At 32.0% G+C, this 14,268-nt stretch overlaps 2 protein-coding genes and 1 pseudogene across 2 annotated transcripts; all 3 read left to right on the top strand.

Annotated features, from left to right (window-relative positions):
- Positions 1–2,114: 2,114 nt before the first annotated feature.
- LOC103500535 (threonine--tRNA ligase, chloroplastic/mitochondrial 2) lies at positions 2,115–6,709 on the top strand. Its single transcript, XM_008463883.3, has 8 exons — positions 2,115–2,527; positions 2,818–2,964; positions 3,101–3,248; positions 4,275–4,528; positions 4,632–5,009; positions 5,205–5,513; positions 5,711–5,911; positions 6,202–6,709. Exons 1-8 carry the CDS (start codon positions 2,207–2,209, stop codon positions 6,460–6,462), a joined length of 2,019 nt encoding a protein of 672 aa, XP_008462105.1. The 5' UTR covers positions 2,115–2,206; the 3' UTR covers positions 6,463–6,709.
- Positions 6,710–7,525: 816 nt separating this feature from the next.
- Positions 7,526–9,439, top strand: LOC103500536 (exopolygalacturonase clone GBGA483). Its single transcript, XM_008463885.3, has 4 exons — positions 7,526–7,668; positions 7,783–8,094; positions 8,263–8,778; positions 8,964–9,439. Exons 1-4 carry the CDS (start codon positions 7,528–7,530, stop codon positions 9,204–9,206), a joined length of 1,212 nt encoding a protein of 403 aa, XP_008462107.1. The 5' UTR covers positions 7,526–7,527; the 3' UTR covers positions 9,207–9,439.
- A 1,771-nt stretch (positions 9,440–11,210) lies between these two features.
- Positions 11,211–12,919, top strand: LOC103500559 (exopolygalacturonase-like; annotated as a pseudogene).
- Positions 12,920–14,268: the final 1,349 nt, after the last annotated feature.

Genomic DNA, 14,268 nt, shown 5'->3' with positions numbered 1-14,268 from the left:
GTCTAATCCCATTAAGGGTCTACAAATAGTGTATCAAATTTCCAAATCAAATCCCTATATAATTGGGATTTTATTTATTCATTTTGAAACATATAGGATTCTCATTTTCAATTTAAAGATTTCCCTTTTCTTTTGCAAATAATCAAATTAGTTTCCTAGAGAGAGTATAAATATCCTTTTAAATAAAGTTATATATTGGAAGTTTTATATATATATAATTTTGGCTTAAACAGAATAAAATCAAAATTAATAACTTTTTTTAAAAGATAAAATATTTTAGGGAAATGGTAAAAAAGGATCAATTCACAAAATAAAGTAAAATTTTATATTCTATCAAATGAAATATGAAATTTTACTATATCATTATCTATTATTGTCTATCACGAATAGAATTTAAAGTTTTGGTATATTTTATAAATATTTTACTATGTTTTGGTTTATTTTGTTATATTTAAAAATATCCCAAAATTTTATTTTAAAAATTTTAACGAAAATTGTTATGAATAATATAAAAAATGAAACTATTTACAAAATACAGTAAAATATTGAATTGGACTACGAAAGATTTGATGAATTTAACTACATTTTTGTAAATAGTTCGATCATTTGGCTGTTCTTTGTAGTACCTCAATTTTAATGGATAACAAAATGATTTTTTAAAAAAAGAATAATAATCAACAATTATGACTGAATTCAAAATTTATTTGATGTAAACAAAATTTACTGGTTTAAGTGGGAGGAAGTAAAACTGCACAAAATAGCAAAGCAAGAAAAGCTGTTGAACCAAAATGAGAAAGTCTAAGTTCAAATTGAGTTTTTTCCATTCAAAATCTTTCTTCATTCGATTGTTAATAATTGCTTTCACTTTTCTAAGCTAATTAAATTGTCCTAATTTATTCATATATATTCAAATTATTTCTAACTGCATTAAAATCTAGAAAAATATTAAGTGGAATATTTAACTTTCAAGCGTCTCGTTAAATATTCATTGATTCAATTTTAAGTTGATTAAAATAATATTCATCTACAATATGTAAGCTAACATAATCTATTGCTTTTTGGGATTAACATACGAACTAGTGTCATGAATTGTAAATTAATTAAAACAATCACCATAAAAGTCCTCAAGCATACGGTTGTATGATAATAATTAATTAAACATAGAATTGAAACCGACAATACAATATGGTTCGGCTCAAAATCTTGTAAATACATGAAAATTGGAGAAACTCCTAAAGATCCAACTAGAAGCAATTACCTTCATCCTTCCTTTTTTGTTGATGTAATTTGATTAATTTTTAGTTTGTTTAAGCTCCATTCCATTATTAACACGTAACCCTATTTTTAATGTGTGAAATCCAAAATAGATACCTATAAAATAGCAAAATAGATACGTAAAATCCAAAAATAATCTCAAATTTAGCGGAAAATATAACAACACATTTTCAATACTTTCATACAAAGAGACAAAAAATCGACAACCTTTAAAATTTCGGACCAAATATTTTGATTTTTAACATAAACATAACAAATAAATCTTTTCTAAAATAACTCCGTAAACACATGCAATACAATACAAAGGTGTGAAATTTCGTAGTTATAATTATTATTTTTAAATAGTGATCTTTTCTACATATATAAATAAATGTTACACAATTGTTTTAGTAACCATCCACTAGTAATTAAATTTGTTCCAACATTGAAATATATATGATGTAATAATTTTTATTCTTATGTTATTATATATCCACTGTGAAGTTTTTGCATCATTTCTTAAATAGTCATCCTGTTAACATTAATAACAAGTATTCGATCTAGTACCTTCAATAAAGTATATTAATTTATTTTATTAATTAAAAATTAGAAAAGTCACCCCGATCCTTTCTTGAAGTGACGTCTATACTTGAAAAGTCAATCCTTCTAAAAAAAAAATGACAATATGAAAATTTTTGTAAGGCAAGAAGAAAAATAACATGTAATGGTTTTAAAAATAAAATACGAATAATAATAAAAAAAATTATCATAAACAACAAAACTTCTTAAACTTCTTGAAATACTTTAACAAATATAAGAAAATATCATATCATAAATAATATTACACAAAATAAGCAAAATTTTGGATGAGACAAATATCCAAAGTTCCACCACACACACACAGCAGCAGACTCATATCTTCTCCGCCATCTGCTCCCTCTTTCTTTCTCCAATGTTTGTTCTTCAAAGAATGGCGACTACCACTGGCTTACTCTTACACTCTCCTCTCTTAACACCCATTTCCCCTAACGTCTCTGCTCCCCGGTTCTTCCTTGCAGTTTCGACCAAATTTGCAGGAAATAGGGACAGATCTTTTTTCCCTCGCAAGAAGTCCAATGTGTTTTCCACTTCCATTTCTGTGGCTACTGATTCCTCAGCACCGTCAGTTTCGACCCAGAACGAGGATTTGGTGGATGCCCACAAGGATCAAACCGGGAAGATTGTTCTTCCAACTAATGAATCCTCAGAGAAGCTTCTCAGAATTCGCCACACGGTGACTGTTTTTTCTTTGATTTTTCCCTGTGGGTTTTGGGATAAATGTTATTTGAATGTGGGTATGGATTCTTATCTGGGTATATGAGGTCTTTTTATGCTTAATGAAGGATTTTCTTAATGGATTTCCCCTGGGTGAAGTTTAGGTTTGAACTAGGCAGGAGTTTCATTACTTAAACAGGGTGTTGCTAACCTAGAAGGGGTTTTCTGAATTCCATTTTGTATCTTGGAGTTAAGATTGATTGCGGACTTTAGGTTTCAACTGCTTGATATATGCTTTTCAAATTGCAGTGTGCTCATGTAATGGCCATGGCTGTTCAGAAGCTCTTTCCAGATGCTAAAGTGACAATTGGACCATGGATTGAAAATGGGTTTTACTATGATTTTGATATGGAGCCCTTGGGAGATAAAGATTTGAAGAAAATCAAGAAGGAGATGGTTAGTATTATACCAAATCAATGAGCACTGAAGTGACTGTTTTTTTTTTCTTTATTATTTTACATCACATGATTTGGAATATATACATTAGTTTGTGCTTTTAGGCTCTGGGGTTTATTTCTCATATCATCTCTAGGAACGTATTATTAGCAGAAACTTACCACTTGTAAGGGAAGAAGTTTCAAGGGATGAAGCTCAAAGAAGAATTGGGGCAATCAACGAACCTTACAAGATGGAGATTTTGGAAAGCATAAAGGAGGATCCCATAACCATCTATCATATTGGTAGGGATTGCAATCATCTTTGGTACTTCTCTGTTCCACCTTTTGAGATCTTGTATTTCATGCTTAGCAATGTTTGATACTTTTCTTGATTGAACACTCGATTCTTTTATCTTCTTTGTAATTGAAATTTATCTTTGGCGTATGATTGGCTTGAGTTTAGAGTTTTCTTTTTCTTTTTGTTTCCCGGAGTGATATAGATTGGGTCTTCACAAGCAAAATATTGAAGAGAAAATACCCCAACAAAACTTAGTATTCATCACAAGATTTTTTTGGCTATACACCATTAGAAGTAAGAGCAGTGTTACGATCGTTGATTAATATTGGAGATGACTTGAAAGCTGCTAAAAAAGATATTGACAAAATATTTTTGGCGGGTAAAGGATATATTTATTGTTCTTTATTTAACAGATCTCTCACATGTGCTGTGGAAGTAAAAGGTGCTTATGAATTGAACAAAAGTATAAAGTGTTCTTGTAAACACCTGAATGTATTTTCTTAATGTGCTTGTAATTTATCTTCCCTTTTTTCTTTTGTGGAGAGATTTAAGGTTGACAAAGATGCAGTTTTTTCTTGTTTATATTCATGATCCCGATTGATTTTCAACATTTGAAGTCATTCCAATTAGTTCATTTTTTGAAAACTGAAATTGTTCTTTTGCTGTGTTATGATCATTGATTAGTATCACTTAGCTGTTAGGATTTTAATGAAAAGAAAGTCTGGAGAGAATCTCCCATGCTTGAAATTAGCAAATTTCTCTCTTTTCTCCATACTCTTCCAACGTTCAAAATGTTCTCTTGATTGCGATTAAGAGGATATTGGTAGCAGCAAAAGACGGCAAATGGTAGATCAATTGTCTAGTAAATTAAGAACATCTTGGTCTATTTTGATCAGTTTTGGTAATTCTATCCCGTAACCTTAATTGATGATTAGAATTGTAATGCTTTCTTAAGACTTTAATTGGTTCAGGGTGAAGTTGAAACTTTTCCTATTATCTTGATTCGTAGTAGTACCCTATATTCTTCACAGGAAATGAATGGTGGGACCTTTGTGCTGGCCCCCATGTTGAATCTACTGGGAAAATCAACAAAAGAGCTATTGAACTTGAAACAGTCGCTGGTGCATACTGGAGAGGAGATGAGAAGAATCCTATGCTACAGAGGATATACGGCACTGCTTGGGAGACAGAAGAACAATTAAAAGCATACCTTCACTTCAAAGAGGAGGCCAGACGTCGTGATCACAGACGGCTTGGGAAAGATCTTGATCTATTTTCCATTCAGGTGTATACTTCCTCCAAAACTATTATAGTGTTCTTGATTGTAGCGAGAGTATGCTCTTAGATTTTGTTGGTCTGAATTATTTTAGAGCATTGGCTGAACACAGGATGATGCTGGGGGAGGTTTGGTATTCTGGCACCCGAAGGGTGCTGTTGTGAGGAGCATTATAGAAGATTTATGGAAGAAATTGCACAGGGAACGTGGTTATGATCTGCTATATACTCCGCATGTGGCAAAAGCAGAGCTTTGGAAAACCAGTGGTCATTCAGATTTCTATGGAGAAAATATGTACAATCAGATGGACGTTGAGAACGAGCTTTATCAACTTCGACCTATGAATTGCCCCTACCATATTCTATTTTACAAAAGAAGGCTTACTTCCTATCAAGATTTTCCTATTAGAGTTGCAGAATTGGGGACGGTATATAGATATGAGCTGTCTGGTAGCTTGCGTGGTCTTTTCCGTGTCAGAGGTTTTACCCAGGTGCACTTTATGTTGGATGCTGTTATTTTCTTTTTTTGATAATTTAGACTCTACAAGTTGTTACCTGCTCTATGCAGAAAATCGAAATTTCCGAGCTGTGAAGGATTAAAGTTATATTGTGATTGTTTATCGTTTGTGGCTTAAAGAATAAAGATTTTTTTGCTGCTTTATTTACATGTTTTATGGGTTTTGCAGGATGATGCTCACATATTTTGTTTGGATGATCAAATCAAAGATGAAATTAGAGGTGTCCTAGATCTAACAGAAGAGTTATTACTTCAATTTGGTTTTAATGAATTTGAAGTCAATCTCTCTACTAGACCACCAAAATCAGTGGGGAATGATGAAATCTGGGAGAAAGCAACATCTGCTCTTAAAGATGCTCTAGGTGACAAGGGGTGGGGCTATCAAATTGATGAAGGTGGTGGAGCCTTTTACGGACCAAAAATTGATATTAAGATCGAGGATGCGTTGGGAAGGAAGTGGCAATGCTCAACTATACAGGCAATCCCTCAACTTAATATGGGTTTTTATCAGTAGATCTAATCTTAGTAGAATCTCTTTCACTGTCCTGAAATCTTACGATTTCTACAAACTGAAGTTCATGGCAGTTTCTTTTGATGTATGAAAAAGCTATCTGACTTTACTGTGGTTAAGTAAAACTATTCTTTCTTTAATATATAATATTTTATTTCTTTCAGGTTGATTTCAATCTACCTCAGCGTTTTGACATCACATATGTTGATTCAAACTCTGAAAAGAAGAGACCTATCATGATCCATCGTGCAGTGCTAGGATCCCTTGAGCGATTCTTCGGTATTCTAATAGAAAATTATGCTGGGGACTTCCCATTATGGCTTTCTCCAATCCAAGTTCGAGTTTTGCCTGTAACGGATGCCCAGGTATTATATATAAGCATAAAAATTCCAGCAGCTTGTGTCATATTAGTTAGGATGTCGCAATAATTTGCATGGTCCTGTCTTGATTATGTATGAAAGCTTATTGCCAACAAACCCATGCAAGATATTCATCAAGTTCTTAGGTAGAATCACGTCCCCAATGACGAGGTTAATTATGCTTGAAACAGGATCGTGTAAATTTGATTTGCTAACTGAATTAATTGCAGAGGTTCATTTTAGGAATTAAAGTAGTGATGTTTTTCACTGAAATCTCCATTGCTTTTCTATCCCAGCTCTCATACTGCAAAGAGGTGTCCGAAAAACTCAGAGCCAGTGGAGTTCGAGCAGAAGTTTGTCACAGTGAGCGATTGCCTAAGCTTATTAGAAATGCAGAGACCCAAAAAATACCATTGATGGCAGTTGTTGGTGCCAAGGAAGTCGAGATGCAAACTGTGACAGTGAGATCAAGGTTTGGTGGGGAGATAGGGACCATAACAGTTGATGATTTTGTTGGAAGAATCAAATTTGCCTCAGAGAATAGAACGCCATTTTGAAGTGTTCTTTTCTAGGATGAACCATCGCCATTGAGAATTTGCCTTATTATCTGACTTGAAATTTCCTCGTGTAGGTTAATCCATCCCCTCAATGAACATATTCTCATTGTACTTTTTAATATTTTTTCCCTCAAGATTTTGGCTGTAAATGTCTGTAATCTTGTAGTTATAGGAGACTGATTTTGAGGATTTCCCCCCCTCTAAAGTGAATAATGAAAAAAAGATAATACTTAGGGCCTTTTGATTATGCTTTCTATCCTAAATCTCTTATTATTTTTTCCATGAATAGTCTAATGTCTTATAACATTACAAAAAAATCAAGTCCAGAAGTACATAAGATCTCCATTGTTTTATAGCATTTTTTATTAAAAAAAAGTAAAAAAGGTGCAAACATGAAAAAAATATCGAATCACTTGTCTCAAATGAGTCTTTCCAAAATTTCTCAATATTGACAGTTGAAAATCTCAAAGTTGCGGTGGATTGTATTTAATACATAATTGTAATATTAAATTTTTGTTTTCAAATATATACCAACTTTATTTCAAATATATACGAAGTTGTTTCAAATTGTATATTTAAAAGTATTTAGAAGATTTATAGATATACTTTCTATTATTATTTTGACCTCATTTCTACTAAAGACAAATTGTAAAATCTAGAAATAAAATATATTACAATGTTGGGATATTTATAAAATATTGTTAGTGAACTTGATTAAATTTCTAAAACTTTAAACCAAACATATATGGTGTCTCTTAAATGATTTAGCAACACATGCCATGGGACAACATTTACTTACTCCATAAGGAATTTTAACTGCCATTCACACAACCAAGTGTATATGAAGCAAACTCCATATTTTTTTCAAGCATGAATGGTAGAGCCAAAAAAGCTTGAGGTGAGGTTGAATGAAACAAAAGTTTCTTCACCACCAAAAGAATTTATGGAAAAGCTAAAAACTTTATCTAAAATTAGTCATAAAACTTTTTTGTGGCTCATGACTTTTCTTCATTCTACTATAAAAACTTCACTTTTACACTCACATTTTCATCAAACCATTCAACCATGTCTTCATCAACAATATTCTCAAGATCAACCACGTTCATCCTCTTCTTATTCATTGGTCTCATCACAAATGTCCAAGCTGTTGATTTCCATGTCAAAAGATATGGAGCAAGAGCGAACGGAAACTCCGACGATAGCCAGGTGACGTTTTCATATTCTTTCCAATTATTACAATGTAGATTTATGAACAGGGATAGATTATTGTGATGGTAATGCATTGAATAATTATTATTTTGGAGTTTGTTTTGTTATTAGGCCATAATGAAGGCTTGGAAGGATGCTTGTAGTTCAACAAAGCCAAGCAAAATAGTGATACCAGGAGGGAGATATGTGGTGGATTCAATGAAATTTCAAGGGCCATGTCTGGCTCCCATTCATGTTCAAGTGGAGGGAAGATTGCAAGCTCCAACTAATATTAAAAAGATGAGAAATGATGCTAGTTGGATTGTTTTTCAGTACATCAATGGCTTAACTGTCTCAGGAAAAGGCACTTTTGATGGCAGAGGATCTCTTGCTTGGAAGCAAAATCAATGTGCTTCTTCTGGCAAATGTGGTTCTCTTCCTATTGTGAGTCATTCCTTTTTCTCCTTTTACTGTACGTTCATTTGGTTATGGTTGTTTCTTTGCCACTTACCATTTGGTAAAAGGGTATTATAAAAGATAACCAAACCATCATAACAACTTTAACTAATGGCCTAATATACCCTTCATATATACTCTAATTATTTGCAACAGAGCTTGAGATTCTTCAGCCTCAACAACAGTTTAATCAAAGACATAACTTCAACAGACAGCAAATTCTTCCACATGAATGTGCACAACTGCAGGAACGTGACCCTTCGAAACATCAACATCGATGCCCCGGGCGACAGTCCAAACACAGATGGAATTCATATTGGTGGATCGAGTGGGATAACCATACACGATGCAAGGATCAAAACCGGCGATGATTGTGTCTCAATCGGCGATGGAAGCCAACAAATTAATGTGGAGAAGGTAACATGCGGACCTGGACATGGAATTAGTATTGGAAGCCTAGGAAAGTACAAAAATGAGAAACCTGTTTCAGGAATCACTGTGAGAGATTGCACAATTACCAACACTATGTTTGGAGTTAGAATCAAGACTTGGCCAGCTTCTACTAAAGGAATTGCTTCTAATATGCAATTTGAAAACATTGTCATGGACAATGTTGGCACTCCCATCTTGATTGACCAACAATATTGCCCTTATGGAACATGCCACCACCAGGTACTCACATATTTCTAATAATTTTCTTTTGTTTGGTTTCTGAAAATTAAGTTTCATATGCTGCAGGCTTAATTTTTGAGCTGTATCTTCACTTTTTAAAACCGGACTTCGGTACATTAATTTATACAATTAGGGTATCTCTTGATTGGGGTCTTTGTTAAAAAATTTTGTTTTGAAACATACAGGTTCCATCAAGAGTTCAAATAAGCGATGTGGGATTCAAGAACATAAGAGGAACATCAACAACTCAAGTAGCTGTAAAGCTTGTATGTAGTAGAGGATACCCCTGCAAGAATGTGAAGCTGTCAAACATAAACTTGAAATATAGTGGAACCAATGGCACAGCCATTTCAGAATGTTCCAATGTTAAGCCTGCCGTTGTTGGAAGAGTGGTGCCACCAGCTTGCACTAGGGCTTTTGCAGCTTGAGTCATTCATCAATTCAAATCATTTTAAATATACATACTATATATGCACCCTTTTCACTGCTTTTCCCATCATGTATATGAGAGCATGATGAGAGGTGAAGTTTAATTCAATTAATTGTAAGTTGTAACCCCCCCCCCCCCCCCCCCCCCCCCACATTAATGGGGCTTTTCTTCTTTAATAGATCATATATACACAAAATATATTATTCAATTTAATTCTACTTTATTATTGCATTGTTTGAGGTTTGGACAAGTACTATTTCTTATATCACATTACCAAAACAAATATCATAAGATGCTACTGTAGTCTTTCTATAGCTCTTTTAGAATGTTGTGATAGTGCATGTTATTATGAAAATTTTCAAGTTTTTTTATAGTGTCTTTTTAATGCTATAGTGTAAATTTGTTTTCATCCAAACTTTTCATACCGTTAGGAAAGTGCTATAAATGATACTGTAGTATTTTTTATAACGATGAAAAAATGCTGTAAAAGATTTTCTACAGCATTTTTAGGTATGTTGTAGTAGATGTTACTGAATTTTTTTGACTTTCTATGGCAGTTTTTTGTAATGCTATAGAAAGTGCTATAAAAAGCTGATTTTTTGACGGAAAGTTTAATGTTTTGAAAATTTTTATAACGTTAGCTAAAAAAGCTATAAACAATAGCTTCTATGACATTTTTTTAATAGTGAAAAATGCTATAAAAGACTTTTTATAACATATTTTGATACACACTATTGTAGCCAATGCTATTAAAAATGTTTGAATTTTCATATTCTTTGAAATATTTTATTATCTTAAGGAAGGGTGGTTTTGAATCTTTTGATATGTAAATGACAAAAATGTTGAAATTCTTATAGAATAAATTGGTTGTAATATTATCATGGTGAAGGTTTGATTTAGCTAATGATAAAGTTTACTTGACATCATATCCATGCCATCATACATGTGAGTTTTTCAACTGCAATTGTTGTACGGTGTGATGACACACTAATTCAAAATTGACATCATTTCTAATTCAATTATATTAGTATAAATGGAGTAGAAATTCTAAGCCATTATTTCAATTGAAATTGATCCACACAAATGTTTGACGTAATTAACAAACACAAATCCAAGAAACAATTTGTTATTTCACTTCAATATTGAAAAATTAATAATTGAGTCTCAAAATACCAACTATCTCATAAAAATCTATACAATATGTTCCAAATATAAAAAAAAATTATAAAATACAATTAGACACAAATGGTTTCAAACCTAAGGAAAATGCAAATATACTAAAACAATTTTTTTTTTTATAAAAAAAACTCCAACTTAATAAAAGTTTAAAGTAAACCCAAAATATTACATGCGTACCATCATTTGATATGGATGAAATGTAAAGTTTAACACACATTCCATCTACTGGTTGATATGGATGAAATGTAGTTTAACACATATTCCATCTACGTTTAACACATATTCCATCTACTGGTTGACATGGATATGGAATGTAGTTTTACACATATTCCATCTACTTAATCAGTATGTATTTACGTCAAGTGTGAAAGAGTTATGAGTACTAAACTACAATTATTATAGTATATAAACTTACTCTTAACAAGTACAATTTATATAATAGTAGTAAAAAAGAAGAGTGTGACATATGAGAGGTTTGATATTGAATATATGAATGATGCAAAACCTCAATCCCTCATGTATTCATTACATGACACATTCTACATAAATTTGTTCAAGGAGCACTAAAAACATAGAAATAAACAATAATCTTTTAAAATTTTTTGGATTATACAATAATAATGGCAATAAAAAAAATCAATCATTTTCTTCACCTTTAGGAGAAACCAACTAGTCGTTCAAAATACAATTTTCCATTTTCATTTACAATTCTTTACTTCTAACCATACAAATCATGGATACCCTAAAACATCATCATTTCATACAAAATTTCTAAACATCATACATAAAGAAGAAGTTAAAAGAGAGGAGGAAAAAAGACGATATGGGTGTGATCAAGTATTTGAGCTTATTAGTTACTACATTCATGATGGCCTTGCTATCATTTACTATTGAAACTCGATCTTATGTTGATGTTATTTTTCATTTGAGGAAGTATGACAATATTGTGTCTGGTGCCGATGTCACTGAGGTATAAACACACAATAAAGTATATATCAAAGTGATTACTTATTGAATTAATTAATTATTTTCACTAACTTGTGTAGTTGTATTACTTATGAAACATAGGATTTAAAAGATGCATGGAATGACGCATGTGCATCTCTTCGTCCAAGTGCAGTGGTTATTCCAAAGGGAACATTTAAAGTAAGAGAAGGAAAATTTAAAGGCCCTTGCAAGAGCCCTATTGAAATTTGAGTTCGTGAACATTGCAGGCTCCAAACCACCCCTCATGGAGATAGTTGGATTACTTTTGCATATGTTGATAGAATGACACTATTAGGTGGAGGAGTTTTTGATGGACAAGAAAAGGCAGGTTGGGAAAAGAATGATTGCCATAAACGTATAGATTGTGCTCGCCTCCCTATTGTAAGTTCTATACCTTTTGTTTTCTTTTCCATTAACTCCATTCGTCTTTGTTGATTCTCAAGAGGTTTGTTAGATTTTGTTCTCTATTATTTTCATTTTTACAATTTAGGTAAATGTTTTCTTAATTCCATACGATAACTATTGATAAATTAAATATTGAACTAAATTTGAACATAAAAAATTAGGCAAAGGAGCTACTTTTTTTAAATATCAAGACTAAACATATTGAGAAAACTCATAATTTTCATCCTTCCTTAGAAGTTTGTTCATGGTTTTTCACCTTATTTCGGACACGACTTATTGATCGTATAAAATGAGCAGAGTTTAAGATTCAACTTCATTACCAATTCAATTGTGAGGAGAATAACATCACTTGATAGCAAAAACTTCCATGTCAACATCCTAGGGTACAACAACCTCACATTTAACGGTGTCAACATAATTGCACCAGAAGATAGTCCCAACACAGATGGAATACACATTGGTCGATCAATTGGATCTCAATCTTGAAATCTCGAATAGCAACAGGAGATGATTGCATCTCACTTGGAGATGGAAGCAAACGAGTAAAAGTCACCAATGTGACATGTGAGCTAGATCATGGAATAAGCATAGGAAGTCTTGGAAAATACACTAATGAATAAGCTGTTGAAGATGTCATAGTAAAGAATTGCACAATAATGAACACCACTAATGGTGTTAGGATCAAAACATGGCCAGCCCTATTGCTGGTACTGCCACCAACATGCATTTTTTAGACATTATAATAGTCAATGTTAGCAACCCAATTCTCATAGACCAAGAGTATTACCCATGGAATCAATGCAATCGCAAGGTATTGATCCCATTTTTGAAATTCTTCATGCATGTCAACTTCATGAACAAATTTGAATTTTCACTTTGATTTTTCAGATTCCATCAAAGATTAAGATTAATAAAGTGAGCTTCAAAAACATTAGAGGAACTTCTGCAACTCCAGTAGCAGTCAAACTTTTTTGTAGTAGCAACCTACCATGTAAAGAAGTAAAAGTGGCTAACATTGACCTCGTTTCTAATGGAATAAAAGGCTCTCTTACATCTGAATGCATGAATGTGAAACCAATCATTTTAGGAATACAAAATCCTCCGATTTGCTCATCCTCTTACACTATTGCTTCAAAATGATGGACAACCTTAATAAGAATATAATTAGAAGACTCCTTTGTCTTTTTTTTTTTTTTACACTTTTCCAAATAAACAAGTGGTGGGAATGTTTGAGGGAAGCTTGGTAATATGAGTACCCTAGATTTATTAATGAAAATTCTTGGGTAATTAATATAATTAGTAGTCCTAAATTTAGATTCTTTCTGTCACTTTGAATGAAATGCTAATATTTGTTCAAACAATTTTACCAAATATTATGAAACATTTATGTATATATATATATATATATGAAATCGTAATCGACTTAAAATATAATAACTATAAATTCTTTCCAAGCTTTACTTGGACTATGCTTTCATAATCAATATCCCATAATGTCCTCTTATTTGGATGTGAACGCCTATTCATTCATGTACTCTCACAAGGTAAAAAAAATTAAATAAAAATAAAGTAAAATCAATATACTTTCCATTCTCGAGAGAATTAATATGAGTTTAATATATTTAAAATATTGTTACCAAAGTTATTTCAAATACACACTTGTTTATCTATTAGATTGAGCTTTGTTCACAATCCAGGTTTAAAAATTTCATCGAACATCTCAATTTTCATTTGTGTTCTTATTTATTGTATAATTGGATTAACATTGTGTGGTGTGGACATCCATATTTGTCTTCGAGCAGAAATTTAAGGATATTGGAGTGAGAGAACTAGTCCTTCCAAAAGGTTTAAGAAAAAATTAAGTTTTTGACAAACGAATAATGGTTTAACTACATGTACCTCTCATTGATCCTTGACAAATTTAGCAAATAAAAATTGAGAGGAAAATTTGCTTCTCCCACATATAAAAAAGGTTAGAATGATTGTGCATATGGAAGACTTGTTCTAATTTTTAAGTTAACAATAAAAGCAAAGAGAAGAGAACATAAGTGGAAGGCAAATAGAAATGGTGGGATTATTGAGATCAAACATTCTAATATTACTATCCTTGTTATCATTGTTTGGTACCTCCACTTAAAAGGTCAATCTGTTTTTTATGTTACTACGCGATGGAACCTTTTACTGTAGCTTGAAATGAAATTTATATTATATTGATCAATTAATCTATACTATATTAAGTAGTACAACTGATAAGACCATGTTGATATACAGGAAGATATGCAAATTAATGATTAATTAGTTTCTCGTAGTATATTTATTCTGTTAAAGAGATAGGTGGGGTTGGTATGGTTTGAGATTTGAATATGCATAAAAGTAAAGACATGAAAAGTATAACTGATAATCAAATTAGAGGAAACGTTGTAGCCTAGAGGATGTTGAAGAAATTGGTACTCAATGAAGAGACACTCACTTGGAAGAAAGAAAGTTTT

Source organism: Cucumis melo, chromosome 1 (genome assembly GCF_025177605.1).
Source record: "Cucumis melo cultivar AY chromosome 1, USDA_Cmelo_AY_1.0, whole genome shotgun sequence".
Classification (NCBI taxonomy): domain Eukaryota; kingdom Viridiplantae; phylum Streptophyta; class Magnoliopsida; order Cucurbitales; family Cucurbitaceae; genus Cucumis; species Cucumis melo.
The sequence above is the reverse complement of the archived record's forward strand: the minus strand, read 5'-3'. Positions and strand labels throughout refer to the sequence as shown.